At 37.2% G+C, this 27,637-nt stretch overlaps 2 protein-coding genes across 2 annotated transcripts; both read right to left on the bottom strand.

Moving 5' to 3' along the window:
* Positions 1 to 3,557: 3,557 nt before the first annotated feature.
* On the bottom strand, positions 3,558 to 25,979 carry LOC134647347 (apolipoprotein D-like). Its single transcript, XM_063501684.1, has 5 exons — positions 25,959 to 25,979; positions 7,198 to 7,326; positions 6,221 to 6,351; positions 4,372 to 4,556; positions 3,558 to 3,786 (listed from the first exon to the last, which is right to left on the bottom strand). The coding sequence occupies exons 2-5, from the start codon at positions 7,324 to 7,326 to the stop codon at positions 3,647 to 3,649; spliced, it is 585 nt and encodes a 194-aa protein (XP_063357754.1). The 5' UTR covers positions 25,959 to 25,979; the 3' UTR covers positions 3,558 to 3,646.
* LOC134647539 (uncharacterized) lies at positions 8,868 to 16,130 on the bottom strand. The gene is made up of 3 exons (XM_063501891.1): positions 16,065 to 16,130; positions 13,820 to 13,961; positions 8,868 to 13,330 (listed from the first exon to the last, which is right to left on the bottom strand). The coding sequence occupies exons 1-3, from the start codon at positions 16,128 to 16,130 to the stop codon at positions 8,868 to 8,870; spliced, it is 4,671 nt and encodes a 1,556-aa protein (XP_063357961.1).
* Positions 25,980 to 27,637: the final 1,658 nt, after the last annotated feature.

Raw genomic sequence — 27,637 nt, 5'->3', positions numbered from 1 at the left:
AAAGCTCTTCTGATATTTAAAATTAGCATTTATTATTTAGACGGAAATTAACAGGTATTAATATCGTTTGACACAACGCTTGCCGCACGTGTTTAGCAAATGCTGACAAAGAATTCACCACGCCACGACTTAATCCTATTGTTATTGCCAATGAGTAATAAATGACGGTCTCAAGTGGAAACACGCCTGCAACTTTCTGCAAATCTATTTTATTATAGTGATAAGCGTAGGACTCTTTTCTTACCTGCAGTAATTTACTATCTCATTCACTTTCCGTAGGTTTGAAAGAGATAGCATACGTAAGACCTCAAGGCTGGTAGGAATAATAAACAAAATACATACTTAATACGCAAAGAAATATACATTGAACCATCATAATTATAATTTCGCAGTTTACTTTCTATGTAGCTTCATTATAAAATTATCATCACCGTTTCGAAGGCTTCAAAAAATTCAAATCAATCCGACCATTGAAAAGAGGGGTGAAATTCATTTTACTATCTATATACATTGTACTACATATAATATGACCAAATAAATGCCATTTAACCTTGTTACCACTAACTCATGTATCTACAATTACATCAATTAGTCATGACACGGCAGAGCACTGATAACAATACTGTAGTGTAGTACAATAATAAGGCTTTATAGTTGTCACTATGACTCTCACCGCATTCTGCTTAATCCTAAATATCCTAATACAATAGAAAATACCACGACCATTAAACATTCGGTGCACTTGCGTTGTAGCGCGTGCCAGCGGAGCGCAGCGTTTCGATTTAAATACGCATGTTGCTTCGCCTGTGTAGGTATATTTATTATCTTCATGTTATTAGGTACTAGGAAGTGCAAATAATTGACTTCATACATGAAAGATATTTTGCAGATTTTGTTCAATAGTCACCTTCAACAACACGAGAGTAATCTAGAGCAGAGTTGGGCAAAAAATAACTTGAATAAGAATAAGAATAAAAACAGAAATTTCATTCTTATTCCAATCGATTTGAATAAGAATAATTCTTGCACTCGTTATTTTAGAATAAAATGAAAGTGAATAAATCATGACACTTATTTTAAATGAAAAAGACAAAACGGAATATTTATTCCAGATGTAGGATTATACTAAATAACGTTTTATTCAATTAGAATGTTATTCTGAATTAATTTAACTTTTGTAGTTACATACTACTACTTTTAATTTTGTAAGTTTCTAAAATAAATAAAACAAATAAAATAGATAAAGCAAATAAAATAAATGAAATAAATAAAACAAATAAAATAAATTATATTATTTACATCTATTTTATTAATATTGCATTTTAGTTTTTATATAATATTATAAGTATTAGTTTAATTTTTAAGTAGGTTTATTTTAATTTTAGTTTAGGTTTTAAATTTTTAATTCATAGTTAGTTGTAATGTTTTTTTTATTATTACCTTTTAAGTTAAATAAATGAACTTTATCCTAATAAAATAAATAAGATAAATAAAATAAACAAAATAAACAAAATGAACAAAATGAACAAAATGAACAAAATGAACAAAATGAACAAAATGAACAAAATGAACAAAATGAACAAAGTGAACAAAGTGAACAAAGTGAACAAAGTGAACAAAGTGAACAAAGTGAACAAAGTGAACAAAGTGAACAAAGTGAACAAAGTGAACAAAGTGAACAAAGTGAACAAAGTGAACAAAATGAACAAAATGAACAAAATGAACAAAATGAACAAAATGAACAAAATGAACAAAATGAACAAAATGAACAAAATGAACAAAATGAACAAAATGAACAAAATGAACAAAATGAACAAAATGAACAAAATGAACAAAATGAACAAAATGAACAAAATGAACAAAATGAACAAAATGAACAAAATGAACAAAATGAACAAAATGAACAAAATGAACAAAATGAATAAAATGAATAAAATGAATAAAATGAATAAAATGAATAAAATAAATAAAACGAATAAAATAAATAAAATATAAAACCTATGTAAAATAAATAAAATAAATAAAATAAATAAAATAAATAAAATAAATAAAATAAATAAAATAAATAAAATAAATAAAATAAATAAAATAAATAAAATAAATAAAATAAATAAAATAAATAAAATAAATAAAATAAATAAAATAAATAAAATAAATAAAATAAATAAAATAAATAAAATAAATAAAATAAATAAAATAAATAAAATAAATAAAATAAATAAAATAAATAAAATAAATAAAATAAATAAAATAAATAAAATAAATAAAATAAATAAAATAAATAAAATAAATAAAATAAATAAAATAAATAAAATAAATAAAATAAATAAAATAAATAAAATAAATAAAATAAATAAAATAAATAAAATAAATAAAATAAATAAAATAAATAAAATAAATAAAATAAATAAAATAAATAAAATAAATAAAATAAATAAAATAAATAAAATAAATAAAATAAATAAAATAAATAAAATAAATAAAATAAATAAAATAAATAAAATAAATAAAATAAATAAAATAAATAAAATAAATAAAATAAATAAAATAAATAAAATAAATAAAATAAATAAAATAAATAAAATAAATAAAATAAATAAAATAAATAAAATAAATAAAATAAATAAAATAAATAAAATAAATAAAATAAATAAAATAAATAAAATAAATAAAATAAATAAAATAAATAAAATAAATAAAATAAATAAAATAAATAAAATAAATAAAATAAATAAAATAAATAAAATAAATAAAATAAATAAAATAAATAAAATAAATAAAATAAATAAAATAAATAAAATATATAAAATATATAAAATAAATTATATAAATAAAATTAACAAAATTAATAACAAATAAAATAAATGAAATAAGTAAAATAAACAAAACAAAAAAATAGACAAAATAAGTAAAATAAACAAAAACATTAAAATAAGCAAAATTAAAAAAAAATACAAAAATAACAAAATAAACTATTAGTTCTATTAATAAATTAACTTTTTCTTTTAGTAGGTATTTGACTGACGGCACATCACTAAATACGAATGTAGCAAACCAATAAGCAACCGATAATAAAGGTTACCATAACTGAATAAAAACCGGTTAAAAACCCCTAACAAAAACCCTAACGCGATGGGGTTTTGAGATTAACTCGGTTAAAGGTTAAGGTTACCGTTTCAATAAGCTTACCGTTACAATCAGGTAACAGTATGATAGGGTTACCGAATGATACGGTAACCGAATTGATTGGGTTACCGAATGGATAGGATTAAGCGTAAAGAGGGGTTTTCCGGTCCTTGTTCGTGTCCAATTTCATAAGCATAAATAACTTAGAATACTGATTAATGATTATATTTGTTCATCAAATAAAAATTGATCATGAAACTAGACACGATAGTTACAAAATTAAAGCTTAAATCCTAATGAATGCAATCTGGCTTCCTTACTTTCTAAATCATGATAGCCGTATTTCAAAGAGCTTTCAATAAGTTTTCTTTTCACGAAAGATTTTGCTCTTGTAGCCAAAAAGGTGCTTTTGAGATTTCACTTTCATTGTAAACTGGACCGATATCTTCCTTTCCTGCTTTTGTTACCTCCATTTACACCAAATACCATCTACCACATATACCTAGCTAAGGTATTCATTCTACTCATTTTCTGGGCAGTTTTTCTGATCGGTTCTGATGAAGTAAGCGCGACTGATGTTGTTCTTGTCCAGAACAGCGTAAGCCTTTTCGAGGACTGACAGCTCTGGGTTTCTAGATCTGGTGAGGATCCAAGCGTTACCTGTAACATTTATCACGCAAAACGTTAATTATATGCTCAATATTGTTCTTGGTAATGAAAAATGCAGTAATGCAGTTATTGCAGATGTATTTTACGGTAGATTAAAAAATGTAGGTATAATAATTTCCTGTCATTTAATGTAACAAAGGGCAGAATGAGAAACTATACACAGTTTTAATTTTTCAAACATAATACTTCACCGAGACCCGAGATAATCGTAGTACCTTACCTGATGGTAATTGAGGTAATAAACAGACAAATGATACGGGTAGAAGACTCAGTGAAAGGAAATAGAAGACTAAAATGATATTGCTTGTCTAAAAAGGAACCAATAGCTTGCTTTTATCGGACCAGAGAAATATGCTGTTCTTGCAAAAATATAAATAAATAAAAATCTTACGTGTGTGGAAGACTCCAAAGTCATTGCAGACCCAAAAAACGGCGTAGTTGTCAGAATCCACGACCTAGTAGAGAGCTGACAACACGAATAGCAACGAAAAGAACCACACCGATAGCTACTCTTCGTCGGACTAAAGATGTATGCTGTTCTGCAGAAATTAATGAGTCAATAACCAACAATCTTACGTGTGTGGAACACGCCGAAGTCATTGCAACCCCAAACGACGGCGTAGTTGTCATAGTCCGAGTCCACCACCCAGTAGGGAGCAGAGAACGCGAAAGGAAGCGAGGGGAACCGGACCGACAGCTTGCCTTCATCGGAGCGGGACACTTGGTGAGCCTCGCCTTGGATCTCCGACATTATGCCCGTCCTGGAAGCAGATGGGTTAAAAGGTTAATACCGATTTGGTATAAATAGTATAAATACTCGAATTCTAGAACTCTCTAGATCGCTGCGATGCACATCGTACCACTAAATGCATGCGAGCAGTTAGCGATTGTCGTGTTAGGTCTAGTAATAATAGAAGATGCTTCAGATAAATTTCAGACGATTCCAGTTTTTACATCTTAGAATGTTACAAAATATCTAATATGTTATGTTTGATATTATTGTAGGTTAACTTGAATTAGTTTTAAATATAACAATCGTAAACAAGTATTTGTAAAACTTACCATGATTCTATTTATCGATTGAAGGAAAGCGTATAAGTAGTAATATGTACAAAAGTAAATTTAGGTACTTAAAAAGGAATTTATTTCTTACTAGTCTATATCACATTTGTTTTTTACAACTAACTTTCTCACAAGGATATAATGTAAGAGTGCCAAATTGTAACACCCTATCAGCATCGAATTGATAGACGTTACGGTCGCCTTAAATATCATGATGGTGGGTACATAGTGTACATACATAGATATTATCAGGTGGTAAAGGTAAGTAAGATACAGTTATAACATTTTTCTATTTATAAAAAGCATAAAGTAATGACTGTTTTATCTTGTCTTTGTCGCGCGATAAACGACGCGACTGTCTTAGTTAACTAATTTAGAGTTGTGTGAGGTAATCTAGAAGCAGACAAACACGCAGACGTCAGAGGGCGGATGGGGTAGACAGTAGGGCCAGTAGGACGAGCAGACAAAGACACGCAGACATCGTCAAAGGGCGGGAGGGGTAGACAATATGGCCAGTAGGACGCACAACCGGAGGGGGGTTCTGCAATATATACAAAGCGTTCAAGATAGAGCAAATACAAGAAGAAGAAAAAACAAGAATTACATAGTCCAAATTATTCTTGGTAAAATTATGGTTTGATACTACCAGATTTGTTAATAGTTATGAAATAGTTATTTTCGATACAAGTGCGAAAAAGAGGAAATTCGAAACGAGTGGCGATAAATTAAAACACGACCGAAGGGAGTGTTTTAAATCGACACGAGTTGCGAACTACCCATTCGCACGTGTATCGAACAACGTTTTACAGTACATATGGCACTTGAAAGTTTCGACATACGCACGAAAAGTGTTATTTTACGCACTAGTGCGGAAAAGTAGCCCCATATGTAGGTACTGTAAAATACATTTTAGAAAAATAAACACAAGCAAGAAAGAAAAATCCAAGAAGCTGTATTTGTTGCATAATTGAGTGATACTCGTAGTTGCAAAGTCAGTAAAATTTCACCGAGATGACAATTGTCACACACGCAATGCCTTCAGTAAAAATATTGTAACCGACGAAAGGACAATAAAGGAGTTTTTTTTGTATTGTCTTTTTGTCCTGTGTATGTGAAGTATGTGTGCTATGAAAGAATCGACTTCTTTTATTCTTTCTTTTCCAATAAAAAAGACAAAGATGAGATGATATTCAATTCCAAGGGTGCGAAAATAGTGGTCAGTTTATCGTCAATAACATTGTTATTAAAGTTCTTGACAGATAAACTATTTACATTATCCTATATAACAGGTTCTTCAGTCCAGTCCAGGTCCAGGTTTAGCGAGAGCTTTATTTTTTGGTAATGTAAGGAAACATGTACTTACAAGCTGCTGAGCTGTTTATTGACGACGCCAATGACGCCGTTGTCTTTTTCGTTATAGTCGGCGGTGACGCAGCGCCCACCTAGCTGGAACACCGCGAAGTACCGCTCCGCCTCGTACCACTTGCCCAAGTACTGGAAATATAACAAGAAACTTAAATCTGAAACCGTTTCACGTTTAAAAAATGTCATCAGAAAGTCTATGTCATGTACTCTGCTATTTATAGGTCTAATGTTTTGCATACTATATTGTAACGTGACTTATGAATATAATGTTTGAAGCCTGCATTTCTGATTAGTCTCGCCTAACTATCGCACTCGATTTTCACTATCATGCGTGACTATATTGTTGTGGTCATCAAAATGCGATTTGCGTTCAAGAATTTTGTTTATTGTGAGGTCACAACAAGGGATAATTTATTTAAGATTACATTTGTAATACTGTCAGTATCTGGATATGCAGATACAATATATGTAAATATTATTGATATAATACACAGAAACAGATCACTTAAGTACCTACCTTTAAGTAAACAATAGACGGTTTCATATATGAAGGATACCTACGTTAATTTGAAGAGAGAAATAAATTAGCAGTCTGGTCGAGTTGAAAATGACTGAACATAAGGCCATGGAAAGGCATTGGCGCCTCGAGCATTTGTAGGCTGTTAGTTTAAAGCGGGTCACGTCGACCGCATGCATCCGGATAGGTGGGCTAGTACCTATAGCCACTATATAAGTGGACGCCAGACGGAGATGGAGATGACGGGACGACTTACACTCCCATTAACAGGCCGGAAAAAGCTCAACAACGAGAGTTGTGCAGATCTAGGGGAGAGGCCTTTGCCCAGCAGTGGGACGCTATAACAGGCTAAGAAAAAGTATAACAGCGAGAGTTGTGCAGATAGGGGAGGCCTTTGCCCAGCAGTGGGACGCTATAACAGGCTAAGAAAAAAAAAGTTTAAAGACAAGATGTCTTACCCGACTGGGGTTAAAATCGGCCATCACGCCGACGTCGGGACACGTGCCGAGGAAGGGCACTTGCGCCTCGCACATGCGAAGCATCACGAATCCGCACAGGAACACGGCTATCTGTCTAATCACCGACATCTGAAACAAACCGTATTACTGTCTTGACTAATTTTATCTTTAGTTGATTGCCGCTGACTAGAAGCTAGACGCTAGTGTAAGGGTCTTGTAATTTTTTTTGCATTTATTTATGGAATCTATCTATGCGAAAATGAGGATCGTTGACCACTTCAAGATAGTTAGGTGCCATGCCACCTTAATAAGCATCTCCTAACACTGAATCTTAAAAAAACAGTTTCTTTTAAAAGTAATAAAATTGAGTAAGTAGGTAAGTACCTATGTAAAAAAAAAATGTAACTATTGCCTCTCCCAAAAATTCTGTGATAGATATAAAAAATATCAACGCCTTTTTTACTGTTTACTTACATAAGTACATAACTATAATAACATTTATATTTATATAGATCACGTTGTTTATCATTATGAGATCATTGAACAGACAACTGATATAAGGCAACAAACCACACCTTGCGGTTACACCTACATATTTATTGTATTACGGACAAGTGTCCTTAAAAATGCAGCAGTATTGGAACAAAAACTAATCAGGATTACGAATGGTGTTAAATCAAGGTTGAAATTGTATTACGGTTCAATCTTCTAACTGCTGCTTTAAAGTGCTTTTGAAGCAGCACTTCCAAACCATGCGGAAACAAAAATAAATCGTATGGGGAGCGGGGGAATTGTTTGTTGTAGCAGTTTTTACGAAAAAGACCTGTATTGTCTAAAATATGTGTAATTTTATGATTCTGAGTACTTATGAGGGTTTGTAAAGTATTTTCTATTTTCTAATTTACTAATTCCGATTACAAAATAATTTTAAATGTTTATGCATCTTTTACACCAGACACTTTTTGAAAAACTGGGAGTTGTTACAACCATAGTGTTGCAAAATGGCGCGGTTTTGGTATGAGATGCAATGCCAATTCACAACATTCAGGATCGAGCATAAATATCTATACTCGCCGGTAATAAACGGTACAATACGATAAAATAACCAAAGGATATCACGCACTGGACTGACCTTATGCTGCAGCAATGGCGGAATCCTCTCGATGCGACTGGTTCTTCTTTTACGTTCAGCACCTTTTCTTCTTTCACACACCGGCCGGCGGTACGTTAAATAGTCTTAGGCCTTTTGTCACGCACGATATATCACTAAAACACTTAGTTTTGGAGGCTTAAAACATATAAAGCGATTTAAATCGATAGCGGTCGAAACGTATGCCGCGGCGTTTCGCTAGTTCTCGTTTTCGCCAACAGAGGCGCTGCTGAGGCGTTGTCCTTAGCGTGTCGTCCGAGCAGTTTCGGACGATCCTATTGGCTAAAATGTCAATATTGTATCGTTGTGAAGTGCGTTTTGGCTTTGCATCGATAAACGGTAGAAGCGCGCGGAATTTTGATTAATTACTTAAAAACTAAACGGTAAGAACGGAACATTCCGCCCACCAAAATACCAATGGGATTTTCCCGAATGAAAAAGAAAACGTTACTTAACTATTGGTAAAAATACGATTTACGAAACTAATCTTAAAACTAGGGAACGTTGTTAATGGGAGCGATTATTCGGATGGAAGGGGACATAGTTTGACCAGGGGCCTTTTAACTAAGTTATCCTTCGCGGTTCGCACGGTAGCTACCCGAACTACTCCGTCAGGTCCGTTATGGAGAGAGACAACTCGTCCCAACGGCCAATGAAGAGGAGGTCGGTTCTCGTCTTTGATAAGTACGATTGAATTTACGGTTAACGGTGTTGAGTCTTTGGTCCATTTTGCCCGCAGAGTTAAGGCGTGTAGGTACTCATTTTGCCAGCGTTTCCAGAACTGCTGTTGGAACGCTTGGATGAGCTGCCATCGGTTTAGTCGATTAAGTTTAACGTCCGCGTAGTCAGAGTCTGGCACTGCGGTCAGGGGTTCTAATGTCAGGAAGTGACCGGGTGTGAGGACGTTCAGATCGTTAGGGTCGGAACTTAAAGGACACAAAGGCCTCGAGTTCATAATCGATTCAATTTGGGTGAAACATGTCGATAATTGTTCGAAGGTTAAGACCTGGTCGCCAACGATGCGATATAAATGTGTCTTGGCGGCCTTAATCTGGATCTCCCATATCCCTCCAAAGTGTGGAGCGGACGGGGGGTTGCGTTTGAAAGTGATACGTTCTGCGTGCGAGGCTCGTTCGATACATGCCGCTAGTTGTGAGCTCGCGCCGACAAAGTTAGTACCACAATCCGAATGTATGACGTTACAACGGCCACGGCGGGAAACGAAACGACGTAAGGCTGCGATGAAGCCATCGGTTGATAGCGTTGACACTACCTCCAAGTGCACGGCCTTTGTGCTTAGGCACACAAACAGGCATAAGTAAGCCTTGTCGATTTTCGCACCGCGATGGGATCCGAGTTTGATGCGAAATGGACCACCGAAATCAACGCCGACTACAGAGAACGGTTTAGCCTGATTGACTCGAAAGTCAGGAAGGTCGCTCATGAACGGTTGCAGAGGCTGCGGATGAAGACGATAGCAACGGATGCATTTCGAAAGCTGGTGTCGTATCGCTCGCCTAGCCGCGAGGATCCAGAATTGTTGCAGGACTAAATAATGAGTCGTATTTAGACCAGGGTGAAAGGTTTTCCGATGGACGGATTCGATTACGCGTGTCGTAAGTACACACTTTCTAGGCAATAAGGCAGGGTGCTTATGTTCGAATTCTAAGCCGGAGCGCGCAAGTCGTCCGCCCACCCTGAGAATGCCTTGGTCGTCTAGGAACGGATTTAGTTTGCGAAGACTACGAGGTAGCTGTTTTCGCAACCTAAGTTTCGATATGACATCGGAAAAATGACGATCTTGGAAATGCTTGACGATTTCTAGTAGCGCGCGATGGCGCTCGATGTCCGTTATGAGCAAGCTTTCAGATCGTGAAGCGGTGCTACGCGCGTTGGTACAAAACCTACGCACGTAAGCTAGAATGCGACAGACTTTGTCCAACGACGAATATCTCTCTAACAGCTGATCGATTATTGACGTTTGCTTGATAGGTTCGGTTTGGCTTGTTACGAGAGTTACACGACGCTGTTCGGAAAGTACGACGTTATCGGTGTTGCGATCTTTCGATAGATCTGTTGGCCATTCAGACGGTGAGTGAGAGAGCCACTCTGGGCCCGCCCACCATAGCGTATTGGTGAGAAGTTCCCGAGGCATCTGCCCTCGTGAACAGATATCTGCGGGATTCGTTCCAGAGGGAACGTGTCTCCAGCAAGCGGTAGGAACGATGTCCTGCACGTGGCTAACACGATTTGCGACGAATGTCACCCAACGAGAGGACGGAGCGCGTAACCAAGCCAATGTAACGGTTGAGTCGCACCAAAGGTAAGTTTCTTCGACAGGCAGCCGCAGCGTGTCCTTGACGAACTTGATGAGATCTGCAAGCAGGACTGCTGCGCACAATTCTAATCTGGGCAAAGATTGTTTCCGGAGGGGACAAACTCTCGCCTTTGCGCAAACGAGGTGGACGCGAACGGATCCATCAGACTCGGTGACACGTAGATATACGACGGCGCCATACGCTACCTCAGAACTGTCACAAAATCCGTGCAACTGATACGATTGAGCACCTTCGATGGTGAATTTGCGAGGGATTTTCAGATCTCTAACTTGAGGAAGTTGCTGAGAGAAATTGCTCCATTGGGACACAATTTCCGGAGGAGGAGTTTCATCCCACGAAGAGCCGAGAATCCAAAGTTTTTGGTTCAAGGCTTTGGCTTGGATTGTCAATGGAGACAAGAAACCCAAAGGGTCGAAGATTCTGGCGACCTCACCTAGAATCGTTCGTTTGGTACACGGTCGATTGGAAGGTTGGACGTTAAAAACGAACGAGTCTGAAGCGGGTTCCCATTTAAGGCCAAGGACCTTAACGGTGGTGTCTTCGGCTTCGGTAAATGCGATGGCGTCCGAGAGACACATTTCCGAGGGCAAATCCCTAAGAAGTTCGGGTCGATTGCTTACCCATTTTCGTAGCTCGAAAGCGCCGAGCTTGAAAAGTGCGATAACCTGTGACTTGATGTCACAAGCGTCATCCAGCGAAGAACTTCCGGTAACGACGTCATCGACGTAAATATCGGAAGTTAGAACGGTTTTGGCCTTCGGGTACTTATGACCTTCATCGTTGGCCAATTGCTGGATCGTTCGGCAAGCAAGAAACGGAGCCGAGGAGACCCCGTACGTTACGGTGTTCAATACGTATTCCTGAAGAGGCTCATCTGGGTGAGCTCGCCAGAGAATACGCTGGTAATCCCGGTGATGCGGAGCAACGGTAATTTGACGGTACATTTGGCGCACGTCGGCCATAAAGACCACTTCGTGCTCCCGGTAATGAAGAAGAATCTCCGCAATGTTGGATTGTAACTTTGGGCCTGTTAATAGCGAGTCGTTAAGCGATTTGGAATGCGCATCTCTAGCTGAAGCGTCAAAAACAACGCGAAGCTTCGTTGTGGCGCTCTCGGGGCGCAAAATGCAGTGATGCGGCACATAAAACTTGCCTTGACCCATGTGCTTAGCAGGCACCAAAGTCATGTGACCACTTTCGATGTAGTCGGTCATGAAATCAACATATTGTTGTTTCAAGTCTGGATCACGAGAAAGGCGCTTTTCGATAGCATGGAAGCGTCGTAACGCTATCTCCCGAGAGCCTTCAAACACAGGCTCAGCGTTATCTTTGAAGGGGAGACAGACGACGTACCTACCAGTCTCGTCACGGTAATGCTCGTTTGTGAAACTATTTTCACAGAGCTGTTCATCTGGGGTTAATCGGGAAGAATGTGGAACGGTATCGATTTCCCAGAAGCGTTGAACGATATTGTTTAAGCTGTCATCCTTATTAGGTGTAGGTACACTTAATAAAGACGACGATGCTAGTCGGATTCTTCCGACAATCAGCCATCCGAAGACAGAGTTGAGAGCACGCGGTTTATTGACGCAGCGTTTCAAACGTTGGTCGAGAAGTGACTCAGCAAAGACATCGGCAGCGAGCAAGACATCAATTGGACCAGGAATATCAAAACCAGGATCAGCTAACGGTAATGTTTTGAGTTCTTCCCATCCACTCGTATTGAGTCTTCCGATTGGTTGTTCATCACAAATGTGCGGTGAAACAAACATTTCCAGGCGAAAATGTACGGTATCCTTGGCACCTATATCGCATGTGACCTTGCCAGTCACTGTTGCGGGTGCACCTCCTAGGCCGCAGGGCCCCTCACTAGTCGGTGTAGGCTCCAACTTTAGCCGTTGAGCCGCTTGTGTAGTGAGAAGATTGTTTTGACTCCCGGCGTCCAATAACGCCCGGAATGTCTGAAACTCGCCTGAAGCATCACGAATTTGGACGAGCGCGGTTGCCAGTAGCACGGTCGTATTCGAAGGTGAATTGGACGGAGTCAACGATTCTTTAGCCAGTAAGACGACTGAGCTTGATTTTTCACCAGAAGGTTCAGGATTGCTGGCAGCTTGTTCCCGGTGCAACAGAGTGTGGTGCTTCCGCTTGCATTTCTGACAAGAGAATATCGATGTGCATTGTCGCACTGAATGAGACGCGTTAAGACAGTTGTAGCACCATTTCCTCTCCGTGGTAATAGCCATTCGTTCATCCACCGATTTAGCTATAAAGTCCTTGCAGACTGATATGTTGTGCTCTTCACCACAGAAGGAACATTTTCGGACAACTTTTGGAGTTCCCGAAACTTTTGGAGTTCCCGAAACTTTCGGTTTCACCTTTTGTTTGTCACCACCCTTTGGAAGGGGGTTCACGGTAGGAGAGAGGAGTGTATGCGTGACGCTATGTCGCTTCGGTTTCTGTAAAGTTCCCGTTGCCTCTTTAGAAGTATTCGCGTTTTTAGAAGTAACGGCGGTAAAGTGCGTATCGCGCAACAAAGCTTCGCTTTTCGCGTGTAAAAATGCCCTAATTTGCTTGTACTGAGGCATCTCCACGTTGGTGTGTTTCTCCTCAAACTCGCGTCGCAGCTTTGTATCTAACTTGGCTAGAATATTATAACACAGGACAAAGTCCCAATGTTCGGTCGGTAACTTCAACTGTTTTAAAATAGTTAGATTTTCATCGATTGTATCTAGCGCGTGTCGAAAATCTTGAGCGCTAGTCGTTTTAAAACTGACATCTAAAATGTCACGCCAACACGTAAAAGCTAAGTCGCGTTTGTCCTCGTAACGGGACTTGAGAGCCTCGTATGCACTTGAATAATGTTCACTTGCAACAGGAAACGTTCTGATTAACGATAAAGCGTCACCGCGTAAAACGGACACTAAATAATGAAATTTCTCAATTTCACTCAAAAGGGTCGATTCGTGAATAAGCGCATTGTAAGTCGCGATGAACTCGGGCCATTCCTTAATAGTACCCGAAAAGGTCGGTAGCGAAATTTTTGGAAGTCGCATATTACTACTATGCGAACCCGGTGTTATGTCCTGTCTCGAAATACCCGGTTGTTGAGACGAACACGGTGAAAATTTACGCTGTAAGGCCACTACGTTAAAATACGCTTTGTCGAATCGTTCCTGAATCTCGTTCTCACTGTCGTCGACCTCATCATCCCCTAATAAATCCGAAATGATAAGATGAGACTCTTGAAAACTATCAGCGATATTTTTTATCTCCTGACAATATGAAAGAAATAACTCAACTTGTGAATCATCGGTATTGGCTAAGGTCCCTATTTCCAAAGCCTTCGCTATACGGTTATACGCTATAGTTCGTTTACGTCGTAAACTCGGTAAGTTGTTGACAGTGTAAGTTGTATCGGTACCTTTTTTACCTACACTGGATTTAGATTTACGCCTTGTTAGGTAAGACATTGTTTAAGGTTAGAAAACAATGTTTACTAAATACGCAATAATATACGCTAAAACAACAAGCTCGTATTTAAAAACACTATACGTTATCAGTGATAGCACAATAAAAACAGCGTCGATGTTTGTATAACGCGGCAACTATTAAAACCGGCACCCCGAGTTCGCGGAATTAATGTAGTAAAATTAATCAATTTAGTCAATTTATACGAAAATGAACTCAAAAGGCACTCGGTACGGTTATCGATAATCGGTAAAGTCGATAGAAAATAAAATGAAAGAAAGTCCAGTATAAAAATGTTATAACACGAAATTAATTTGAGAAATCCGGAACTACTAAAGTGAATACCTAATTAAACGTTTACAATACCTATCTTCCGTTAAAGTTATTAATACGATAAGTTGGATTTCCAAAATATAATTACAATTTCCAATACGGTAAGTCGAGCGGTAAGAAATAAGAAAATTAGTCGAGTTATAAGAATTCCGAACACCTGTGTACAAAACACGCTCAAGACCCGAGTCGCCGTATGCTACGCCTCGGACGAGGGGTCAAGTTATGTGGTTCTTTGAACAAAGGCAGAAGGCCAACGAAAGGCGTGATTGAACTACGTACAAAACTCCGTAAGACGGAGGTCTCGTTACACTGGGAAGTTAATTCTCAGAATACCCGTAGGTAGGAAATATTGTACCTAAGTTGTAGTTTTCGTTACAAAATTATAGGATTAGGTACTTAACAATTCGGTTATAAATGATTCGGTATATTTCGATAGTTTTAGTGAAATGATTAAGCAGTTTTAAATTCGGTAGACGCTGGAGTAAGCGAGACAACATGAACCAAAGACTATGATTTTAACTTCGTAATTACGCGATAGATTGACGTTGCAATTCGTTTACACGGTAGGTAAGGATATTAAACGAGTATTAACGACAATGTTAGAAAGGTTACGAAGTGAAATTGGTACTTGGTAGGCCGTGTGAATAGAGGTCAAAAGGTCGTTCCCGGGTTTCGGCACCAACATATGTTGCAAAATGGCGCGGTTTTGGTATGAGATGCAATGCCAATTCACAACATTCAGGATCGAGCATAAATATCTATACTCGCCGGTAATAAACGGTACAATACGATAAAATAACCAAAGGATATCACGCACTGGACTGACCTTATGCTGCAGCAATGGCGGAATCCTCTCGATGCGACTGGTTCTTCTTTTACGTTCAGCACCTTTTCTTCTTTCACACACCGGCCGGCGGTACGTTAAATAGTCTTAGGCCTTTTGTCACGCACGATATATCACTAAAACACTTAGTTTTGGAGGCTTAAAACATATAAAGCGATTTAAATCGATAGCGGTCGAAACGTATGCCGCGGCGTTTCGCTAGTTCTCGTTTTCGCCAACAGAGGCGCTGCTGAGGCGTTGTCCTTAGCGTGTCGTCCGAGCAGTTTCGGACGATCCTATTGGCTAAAATGTCAATATTGTATCGTTGTGAAGTGCGTTTTGGCTTTGCATCGATAAACGGTAGAAGCGCGCGGAATTTTGATTAATTACTTAAAAACTAAACGGTAAGAACGGAACACATAGAGAAACAACATACATAGATTGCTTACTCCATACATCAGTTTTAGTACCAAAAAGACTATTAGCATCTAGCATCGAGTAGCGGAACTATTAGTACTGCTACTTGACACTTGACAATAGATGTAGCACCGACCGGAAAGTTTATGCTGTTGCAGGCTGTTGAGATAAGACTTTCCGGTCGGTGCTACGTCTATTGTCAAGTAGCAGTACTGATAGTTCCGCTACTCGATGCTAGATGTAGACACTGAAATTAATAGTCTAACTGATGTATGGAGTGAGCACTCTTGTCTTACTATATTTCTCTATGTTACAACTTACTGGTGGTTAATACCTGGTCGAAACAGAGCTCGTATGCACATCCACTCGCTTCGATGTCTGGCGGGGCAATGGCAATCATTCAGCAAAAAAAAAATGTTTTTAATTCCCCGTCAAAATTGAGCGTCACTACTTACCCCTGTTACATTAAGCCCCCTGCTCCCCTATCTATTCGGTTATTTTTCACCTCAAAACTTTAATTGGAAGCCTCCATTTAACAAGAGGTTTTCAACTCAGAAAAGCTTTAAAGCTACATCTTACTGCTTTGTTTTCGCTATAGGTCACTAACCTATACCCACTTGGTACTACAATGATGCTAATGAAATATTGTCAAGCAATCGGGTCATTCGTATTCAGTGGACACCTCTCCAGTAATGCCCCAATGGAGAAAGCAGTGATAGAACAAAAGACGTCGATGAAAGGAACCTCACGACTCACGTATACCTACTGCGAATACTTATACTTAAGTGCTACTCAGTGGCGTGCACTTCATAAAGGCAAAAAGGCACTGCCTACCCTACTATAATTCCGATATCTATCCTTTTAAACTACTTAATTTAATTTATACTTGATCGTATCTGTAATCAATAAAACATTCTAAAATTTAATAAGCGCTCCATCTACCGGTGTCCGTTGTCGTCATTCTACGCGACGAAGTTTACACCACGCGGGCCACGCGGCACTAGCGCCGCTGCGCGCCTGCCGCCTTGCACGGCAAAGACAGAAAACATTTCGGTCTAAACCTTTCTATGTGTGCATGTCCGTGAGTCGTAGTTACGCGGTAACAGTTTAGTGGGCCTTCCTATAAATACGAGCACACAATGATACAAGTAACGCACACATTTAGACGCTGATAGGCAGCGCCTATCGTTCGAATCCTTAACGATGACGGCCGAAGGTGTCCGAATACTTCCGATGCGATGCATGATTACGTGACTATTTTAAAAAGTAGCATTTGTTATGGTAACTTAGTACAAAGACGAGACTACTTTTTTATTCGTTTAGTTTATTTAGGTAAAGCCCTTGCTACACGGTCGCCGACAAGCCTTCTAACCGTCTGACCTTGGTCTGTCCTTGGTCAGTTTTGGTCAAATTTTGTTGTAAACAACTGTCTACACGGTCCGGGACGGACCAAGGCCACGCGGTCTGGGGGCTTGTCGGTGACCGTGTAGCAAGGGCTTAAGTTTATTTATTTACATTTTTTATTCGGCCGCCATTGTTTGTTTGTTTTGGTGAGATAACGATAACAGTTACCGGCAATTAGAATAATTGTGATTAGTGAAAATATGGATATTTTGAATTGTGAACGTTGTACGGTGTGTGTGTGTGTGTGTACCGAATATTAAAAATTATGCATATTCAAAGCTTTCTTTTAGCAAAAAAAAGTGATTGAAAAGGGCCGGTGAACATCGGAATTGCAGTTAACACAGTGGTTAACACAAACAAGTGGTAAAGTAAAATCAATCACTTTTCGTATATTTGCCGTGGTTAATTACATAATTACGTACGTCATTATTAACCGACTTGACAAGGATGTGAAACCATGACGGATTTTTGTTGGTAAGCTAGTAAGACTGTTAGTAGCTCTTATTTTAAGGGTTCCGTACCCAAAGGGTAAAAACGGGACCCTATTACTAAGACTCCGCTGCCCGTCCGTCCGTCTGTCTGTCACCAGGCTCTATCTCATGAACCGTGATAGCTAGGCAGTTGAAATTATCACAGATGATGTATTTATGTTGCCGCTATAACAACAAATACTAAAAACAGAATATAATAAATATTTAAGTGGTGTTCACATACAACAAAAGTGATTTTTTTTGCCGTTTTTGCGTAATGGTACGGGACGCTTCGTGCGCGAGTCCGACTCGCACTTGGCCGGTTTTTTTTGCCTACCCAGTCTCAAATCTCTGTGCACGCCACTGGTGCTACTTATATCTTCCAATAGCAGAATGCATACTGCAGCATTGGCAATGGAAACTGCACTTGCTACACATAATATAGCGGAACTAGGTCGACAGTATCCTTCCATGTAGGTTAGGTCCGTCAGAACGGTACGCCTAACGGTCCACGCTGGAGATGCCCATATGAAAGGAGGCAGCGAGCCATACTAAATACCATAATGGAACTTAACATAACAATGTGAGAAGTTTAAAAATAGCATGGACATATCGGAAATACATAGCGTGACGTCACACCGACATAATTGGCCTACTTCGAAAATTTTTCGTTGGACGTAAAATTTTAGCGGAATTTTGAAAGAGCAGTAACTCCATTCGACTGTACTGAATTGTGTGCTACTTCTTCAAATATCTGTCATTATATTAAACAATTTCCAAATTTTCATACGTCGCTGCTTTAGAACTTTTAAGAGGTGCAATGTACTTATTTAATTAGAGAATTTAAGTCAAAATGCGAAATGTTTTCAGAATGCTGAATATTTGTCAAAATGCGAGATAGAACTCCTCCGTCTTGTAGTTTTTCTTTTTTATTAAGAGGAAAATTCACAGGGTTTTGAGCTGTCCGCTGTAACTCGTAGCTCGCGTCATCAGTATTCGCATTCGCCCACTTCCTTCGCCATTGAGATTGGTCGTACACTGCAGCTGCATTTACCTTACTTGTATATGACCTTTTAGGATAACCTAGATGTTGGTGATTGGTGAATGACTACTATCATGCAGTAAACTATAGTGTTGATGAATGGAAATTTAAAAACCATTAGCTTTTCTTAGGGGGCTCCCCGCGGTTTCATAGATTTTTTAAAAAAAGAAACATTTTGAGCCGTTACTCCTAAGTACATTTGCACTACAGATAGAATTATAAGACAAATGGCTATCGGTTTTTAAGAAATGAATACTTATTTTTTTATGATTTTTTTAAACATTGTCTAATAAAACGCTTTTTTCGTAACTCGATAGCTGTGAAGGATTTTACATACCTATACGAAATCTACATATTTGTTCGTCGGGTTCTTTGATGTCTCGAAAAACGTGTCACAGATTTTAATTTTAAACTAGGTAATTAATACAAAGGTTATGGCCAGAAAACCAGTTTAGGCCTAAAATTGTTCAACTTTGAATACTTTGATGTCAAATATCTCGAAGACAATGAACTTTGAATTAAATATGGGTTACTATAATGGTTAAAGCCGTTGCTGTTAATATGATAATTGATAAGCTACAAAATACATTAGAAAAGTAAGGGATTAAGGTAATTTTGGTGATATTGCGGATTAGGAGACCAGTGATTCATAAGTTTAATCCGAATCTATCGTCATTGTTGTTGATTATTGTGTGTTGGTCGATTGACAATGATTCATATAAAGTGTAAATTGAAACTTAGGGTACCTTATCTACATATATTTTACATACTTTTTCACCTCAGCAGCTCGAACAAGGGTACTTTGATTCTTAAAAACAGTGAGCAAAATGCGATTTTGCTTACTGAGTGAGACAAAATGACATTCAAGTGACCTTTATAGTCAAATGTCATTTCAACATGCGGGGTCTAATAAAAGTTCGAAATACTTGGGTTCTATTATCTCTGTCCCTTTCACACTGTTAGCAGAAAGAAACAGACAAAAAAAAAAGTTAAAACGACATTCAACAGTATATTCACGGTTTATAATGACCCCCGAAAAACTTCAGACCGCATCGTTCCAAACCACGTACGAGTATGAATTCTTAATAATTAATAAATAAAAATAAAGTTTAAGATTTGATAAAAACTGATGTAATACTATATTTTAGGTATTTTATTGTACAATTAAAATAACGAACTCAAAAAATACACAGATCATCACGCAAAATTAACTATTTTACTTTTAAGAATGTCTACCATAGTTGACGAATAGTACGTATCCGCAATTCGGACCGTATCTTACAGATTTTTTTACAAAAAAAAGTTGTCGATTGAAGTGTCGTTAATGTTTGTTATTTCTATTATTATTTTAATGGAATTTATTATTACGTTTTGTTTTTGTGTTCCATTGCGGTAATTAAACTTAATTGTTTGTATATCTTAAGAAAACATGAGTGCAGGTATTAAGTGATGAAGAAGGATTACATTTTTCAAGTTGTCTAATAGGTATGTTCTCACTGCACTGAGGTGAAAAATGTTGTGTACTACACGAGATCAAAGTTATTTACATCTCGTGCGCTTTTGAGTCCCTTACTACGCTCAAGATTCTAAATTAGATTCACTCGCTACGCTCGTGAATCTATTTTAGAATCTTTTGCTTGCACGGGACTCAAAATAAGCACTCGAAGAAATATCAAACTTTGATCACTTGTTGTACAAATAACTATTGTCGGGTAGTTTAGTTTTATTCCTGTTTGACATTTGCCTGGAATCTCGGTCGCGTAATACTAGTGAAAGCTGCGTCTAAACGCCGGAATTAAAAGTAAGCTATAGTTGGTCAAACCAATTTGTCAGTAAATAAGAACCATAAAAACTATACTCATCCTTTTCTTTTGGGTGCTAGTACTAGTGTAAGACAAAGATAGTATGATTATCTCTGACTTATGTTTGAAATGAGACGGTCCTTTGACAAACTATATTTATTTTGCAAAAAAAAGCTGTCGGCTACATGCAAAAACTGCCCGCTAAAAGCTTATACTTTTGTTTTTTGCTTATGTGTCATAATGGTTAGCATTTATGTATCATGAAAAGCAACATTGAAGGTCAGTTGAGTATGCCCGAAATAGTTATTTTCGATACAAGTGCGAAAAAGAGGAAATTCGAATATAAATATAATATAATTTTTACAGTACAAATGGGGCTACTTTTCCGCACTAGTGCGTAAAATAGCACTTTTCGTGCGTATGTCGAAACTTTAAAGTGCCATATGTACTGTAAAACGTTGTTCGATACACGTGCGAATAGGTAATTCGCAACTCGTGTCGATTTAAAACACTCCCTTCGGTCGTGTTTTAATTTATCGCCACTCGTTTCGAATTTCCTCTTTTTCGCACTTGTATCGAAAATAACTATATCTGATTAGTTCATTAGCTGTTGTCGGTAATGGTTCACTCCCTAGATTTTTATACAGCGTGTGTTTTAATACTAGGCTTCAGAGAGTTCAGAGTCATGAAACTATTTAAAAATATTTTTGAATTCAGCCTTTATTAACAGAGTGCAATTAATATTTGATTTTTTTTCGAGCGGCGATGTACTTATTGCATAGTTGTACATTTATTTACCTATAGTCATCACTAAAACTTCCTTATACATCAAGTTTATTTTCGATTTTTAGTTATTACTCGTAGTTAGACAAGTAATCAGAACTGGTTCTGTCTGTCATCATTAATTTTATCTTTCTCATTTGTTTACATTTTATCTGTGTATTTTGTGACGAATGGTTATTGGAATTTAATTTATATTTATTTCTGAGCAGGAAGACGATTACCGGCTATGCATCTATATACAGGGTGCTTCCTGTAACAGGAGCAATAAATTAAACTGTAGGCTGTACTCCTCAAACTGACCAACATTTGTTCAGCAACTTTTAAAAATTATGAATCCTTTAGACTTCCTCTTTTTCATACAAAATAAATATTGCCTTCAATTTACGCTGACATCCGAATACTTCCGATGCGATGCATGATTACGTGACTATTTTAAAAAGTAGCATTTGTTATGGTAACTTAGTACAAAGACGAGACTACTTTTTTATTCGTTTGGTTTATTTAGGTAAAGCCCTTGCTACACGGTCGCCGACAAGCCTTCTAACCGTCTGACCTTGGTCTGTCCTTGGTCAGTTTTGGTCAAATTTTGTTGTAAACAACTGTCTACACGGTCCGGGACGGACCAAGGCCACGCGGTCTGGGGGCTTGTCGGTGACCGTGTAGCAAGGGCTTAAGTTTATTTATTTACATTTTTTATTCGGCCGCCATTGTTTGTTTGTTTTGGTGAGATAACGATAACAGTTACCGGCAATTAGAATAATTGTGATTAGTGAAAATATGGATATTTTGAATTGTGAACGTTGTACGGTGTGTGTGTGTGTGTGTACCGAATATTAAAAATTATGCATATTCAAAGCTTTCTTTTAGCAAAAAAAAGTGATTGAAAAGGGCCGGTGAACATCGGAATTGCAGTTAACACAGTGGTTAACACAAACAAGTGGTAAAGTAAAATCAATCACTTTTCGTATATTTGCCGTGGTTAATTACATAATTACGTACGTCATTATTAACCGACTTGACAAGGATGTGAAACCATGACGGATTTTTGTTGGTAAGCTAGTAAGACTGTTAGTAGCTCTTATTTTAAGGGTTCCGTACCCAAAGGGTAAAAACGGGACCCTATTACTAAGACTCCGCTGCCCGTCCGTCCGTCTGTCTGTCACCAGGCTCTATCTCATGAACCGTGATAGCTAGGCAGTTGAAATTATCACAGATGATGTATTTATGTTGCCGCTATAACAACAAATACTAAAAACAGAATATAATAAATATTTAAGTGGTGTTCACATACAACAAAAGTGATTTTTTTTGCCGTTTTTGCGTAATGGTACGGGACGCTTCGTGCGCGAGTCCGACTCGCACTTGGCCGGTTTTTTTTGCCTACCCAGTCTCAAATCTCTGTGCACGCCACTGGTGCTACTTATATCTTCCAATAGCAGAATGCATACTGCAGCATTGGCAATGGAAACTGCACTTGCTACACATAATATAGCGGAACTAGGTCGACAGTATCCTTCCATGTAGGTTAGGTCCGTCAGAACGGTACGCCTAACGGTCCACGCTGGAGATGCCCATATGAAAGGAGGCAGCGAGCCATACTAAATACCATAATGGAACTTAACATAACAATGTGAGAAGTTTAAAAATAGCATGGACATATCGGAAATACATAGCGTGACGTCACACCGACATAATTGGCCTACTTCGAAAATTTTTCGTTGGACGTAAAATTTTAGCGGAATTTTGAAAGAGCAGTAACTCCATTCGACTGTACTGAATTGTGTGCTACTTCTTCAAATATCTGTCATTATATTAAACAATTTCCAAATTTTCATACGTCGCTGCTTTAGAACTTTTAAGAGGTGCAATGTACTTATTTAATTAGAGAATTTAAGTCAAAATGCGAAATGTTTTCAGAATGCTGAATATTTGTCAAAATGCGAGATAGAACTCCTCCGTCTTGTAGTTTTTCTTTTTTATTAAGAGGAAAATTCACAGGGTTTTGAGCTGTCCGCTGTAACTCGTAGCTCGCGTCATCAGTATTCGCATTCGCCCACTTCCTTCGCCATTGAGATTGGTCGTACACTGCAGCTGCATTTACCTTACTTGTATATGACCTTTTAGGATAACCTAGATGTTGGTGATTGGTGAATGACTACTATCATGCAGTAAACTATAGTGTTGATGAATGGAAATTTAAAAACCATTAGCTTTTCTTAGGGGGCTCCCCGCGGTTTCATAGATTTTTTAAAAAAAGAAACATTTTGAGCCGTTACTCCTAAGTACATTTGCACTACAGATAGAATTATAAGACAAATGGCTATCGGTTTTTAAGAAATGAATACTTATTTTTTTATGATTTTTTTAAACATTGTCTAATACTAGTGTCGGTCGCGTAATACTAGTGAAAGCTGCGTCTAAACGCCGGAATTAAAAGTAAGCTATAGTTGGTCAAACCAATTTGTCAGTAAATAAGAACCATAAAAACTATACTCATCCTTTTCTTTTGGGTGCTAGTACTAGTGTAAGACAAAGATAGTATGATTATCTCTGACTTATGTTTGAAATGAGACGGTCCTTTGACAAACTATATTTATTTTGCAAAAAAAAGCTGTCGGCTACATGCAAAAACTGCCCGCTAAAAGCTTATACTTTTGTTTTTTGCTTATGTGTCATAATGGTTAGCATTTATGTATCATGAAAAGCAACATTGAAGGTCAGTTGAGTATGCCCGAAATAGTTATTTTCGATACAAGTGCGAAAAAGAGGAAATTCGAATATAAATATAATATAATTTTTACAGTACAAATGGGGCTACTTTTCCGCACTAGTGCGTAAAATAGCACTTTTCGTGCGTATGTCGAAACTTTAAAGTGCCATATGTACTGTAAAACGTTGTTCGATACACGTGCGAATAGGTAATTCGCAACTCGTGTCGATTTAAAACACTCCCTTCGGTCGTGTTTTAATTTATCGCCACTCGTTTCGAATTTCCTCTTTTTCGCACTTGTATCGAAAATAACTATATCTGATTAGTTCATTAGCTGTTGTCGGTAATGGTTCACTCCCTAGATTTTTATACAGCGTGTGTTTTAATACTAGGCTTCAGAGAGTTCAGAGTCATGAAACTATTTAAAAATATTTTTGAATTCAGCCTTTATTAACAGAGTGCAATTAATATTTGATTTTTTTTCGAGCGGCGATGTACTTATTGCATAGTTGTACATTTATTTACCTATAGTCATCACTAAAACTTCCTTATACATCAAGTTTATTTTCGATTTTTAGTTATTACTCGTAGTTAGACAAGTAATCAGAACTGGTTCTGTCTGTCATCATTAATTTTATCTTTCTCATTTGTTTACATTTTATCTGTGTATTTTGTGACGAATGGTTATTGGAATTTAATTTATATTTATTTCTGAGCAGGAAGACGATTACCGGCTATGCATCTATATACAGGGTGCTTCCTGTAACAGGAGCAATAAATTAAACTGTAGGCTGTACTCCTCAAACTGACCAACATTTGTTCAGCAACTTTTAAAAATTATGAATCCTTTAGACTTCCTCTTTTTCATACAAAATAAATATTGCCTTCAATTTACGCTGACATCAGTGTGTTTGACGTTGCTTATCACGCTTTAAACATAACAAAATTTGCAATACTAAAAATAAAAATAAATTATAAATTATAAATTTGTCTTAGAATAAACTTTAAAGTGTAATAAAAATCAAAACCTGAGTTATTTTCAATAGTTGCTGAACAAATGTTGGTCAGTTTGAGGAGTACAGCCTACAGTTTAATTTATTGCTCCTGTTACAGGAAGCACTCTGTATATGTATATACACACCTTATTTTTAAGTGGTTAACTGTGTCATATTTAAGTACCTACCTACGAAGGTATTAGGAAATAAATTTTGATATAAACATTGCCGATTTTAGAACATACAGAGTACAGACTGCTAATTTCGGTTGTTGCTAATAAGGTCGTTGCTTAGGTTTATTTAGTATGCAGATAACAGCATCAATGCAGATCTTTTGCTTTTATACTGTGTTAAATTCCTCATGAGAACAGAGAAACTTTCTCCCATCACAGAAGTCCTGGATTAAATACAACAGGCAGTAGGTAGTTGGGTGACTTTAAATATGAGTAAGGTAAATTTTGGTTTATGTTTGTAATCCTAATTAGTCTAATTACTTATTTTTACCAACCCTGCTAACCATCGATTTAGGTACCTTAAGCAGTTAAGCACCCATAGGCTAATGATGAGTGCGGGTCCCAAACCGGAGGTCTTGGTTTGAGTGAATTAGTTTCTCATCCCTTGTGAAATTATCATGAATGAATGTGAAATTTCCAACCTTTTGATCATAATAGGCAGGGTGGGTGTTGTAGAATAGCCCTCTTACAAAGAGAGGCCTGTGCCTTGCAGTGAGTGGCTAGTGTTGATGAAGATGAACCTCGTATACCTTATCATAGTGACCTATCATAGTGAGTATTAGTGATTATGACTACCTACTTACTTACATAAATATTACTGGAGTTATTTGAGGTGCGCTTAGTTTACTTACTGCATACTTACCTACCTAAATAACTAACACATATTTTATGATGTGGAAAATTTGTATTATTACATTCATTTGATCCAAAATTCTCGCCAAGCAAATTTAAAAAAATAATTGTAAATATAATTGCCGGATTTTTTAAAACTAAGAAAATTTGTCTTACCTTTAAATCCTGTTCCTAATCACAGATATACTTAAATACAAATATAATACGTTCAGTCGTTCATCGACTGTTGTAAACTTGAAACACTAGAATGCGGAAGTGAACACGGTTGTCCTTCTCACCCGCCTGACCAAGACTAAGATCAACACTAAAATGGTGTTAGCTTGCGCTCTGCTTCGCTCAACTGTTGCAGAGTCGAATGTTCAAGAAAACCCAGAAAACAATACACTTTGAGAGACGTAAATACGCTTAATCAGAGTGCGGCCGTATGCTGGACCATTCGGAAATTCAACTCGCCATGAGCTCAATGAGAAACTGGAATTAACTTTTTAGGCCCGTTACTTGATTCACAAAACATTTTGTCGTTTAGCTCGGCAGTGCTTGTAATAAACTTGACCTAGAAATGTATGTGCATTATGCGTTCTCGTAGTTCACGCTTGTGCTTTACCTGAATTTATGCGCTTGGTGAATGTTGTGGAAAATGGGCCAGACTTTTTTATGCCCCAAGTCAATGCCTCCTTTTGTTTCTGATGATGGGTGCCTGTGATTGAGCATTGCTTTTTGAGTAGTGGTCGGGTGTTTTTTGGATCTTTAGTTCTAGTCGGAGATTTTGTAAAGCTCCTGACCTTCCACGTGCTTGGACTTATTGACTCGAGGAAAATTGGTTGGAAACGTTTACTAAGGATTTTGCCAGTTAGTAGTACACCTAACTGGTTGGCTGGGTTGTTTTAGAACTTTACTATTGATTATACCTATGGCTTTACCTCAATTATAGAGTGTAGATAACTGGTTAGACAAGGCCTTTTCACAGTTTCCACTTATTAGAATCCCGACCTTTCGGTTCATTTTCTTCATAATGTTTCTTCTTCTTAGATTCAACGTTTCAAATTATTCACTAAGAGCCTTCATTAACTTCTTACTTCTTTAATCTTTTATTAAGTTCCCTCTAGATGTCAATCAACGTGCTATCTAGCCAGCTACCTTTTTTCCGGTTATCATGACCTTCAAAATGTTTACAGACAGCTGGTCAGTTCCTCCTGTGTTAATTGACCGCTGCAAGGCCGTAGATGGTCACGCATGACATAACCGACTGGTTTAATGTTATGGATATGTTATGGACGTAGTCGTTCTTATTTTATTTCTAACGTTACTATACTAACATTTAAAACAGGGGGTAAGTTTGTTTGACCATTAATTTTTTGGTCTTCATTCAGATGTTCCCTATCAGTCAGAAGGATTTTGTGTAACTTTAGAATAATAGCTTCTATGTTAACATCGTTGTCAAACGTTATATATAGTTTCATCTGTCTTTTGTTGTTTTATACTTTTATTATATTAGGCTACAGCCTATGGACGCTCACAACTGCAGGGTTTTCATTATGCGCGTTTCTGATCCTTTTTTATGAAATTGTTTTTTTTTTTTAATATTTTATGTGTATTGATATTAATACCCATGCATCCAAGTGCAATGCATACTTAGTAAATTGAAATTAAATTATTTAAATTTTAGTATTATCTTTGGTATTATTATGGCGTAGAGCGCTATCTAGAATCGAACGTGTGAACTTAGTTGCGAGCGAATGGGCAAGTTGGCGCAGCGGTCTTATTGCGTAGTGCCGGAACAGTTGGATAGGGGGCGCCACCATCGACACTAATAAAATATATTAATTTTATCTAAA

Source organism: Cydia amplana, chromosome 4 (genome assembly GCF_948474715.1).
Source record: "Cydia amplana chromosome 4, ilCydAmpl1.1, whole genome shotgun sequence".
Classification (NCBI taxonomy): domain Eukaryota; kingdom Metazoa; phylum Arthropoda; class Insecta; order Lepidoptera; family Tortricidae; genus Cydia; species Cydia amplana.
This window is presented reverse-complemented; position numbering and strand designations above follow the sequence as displayed.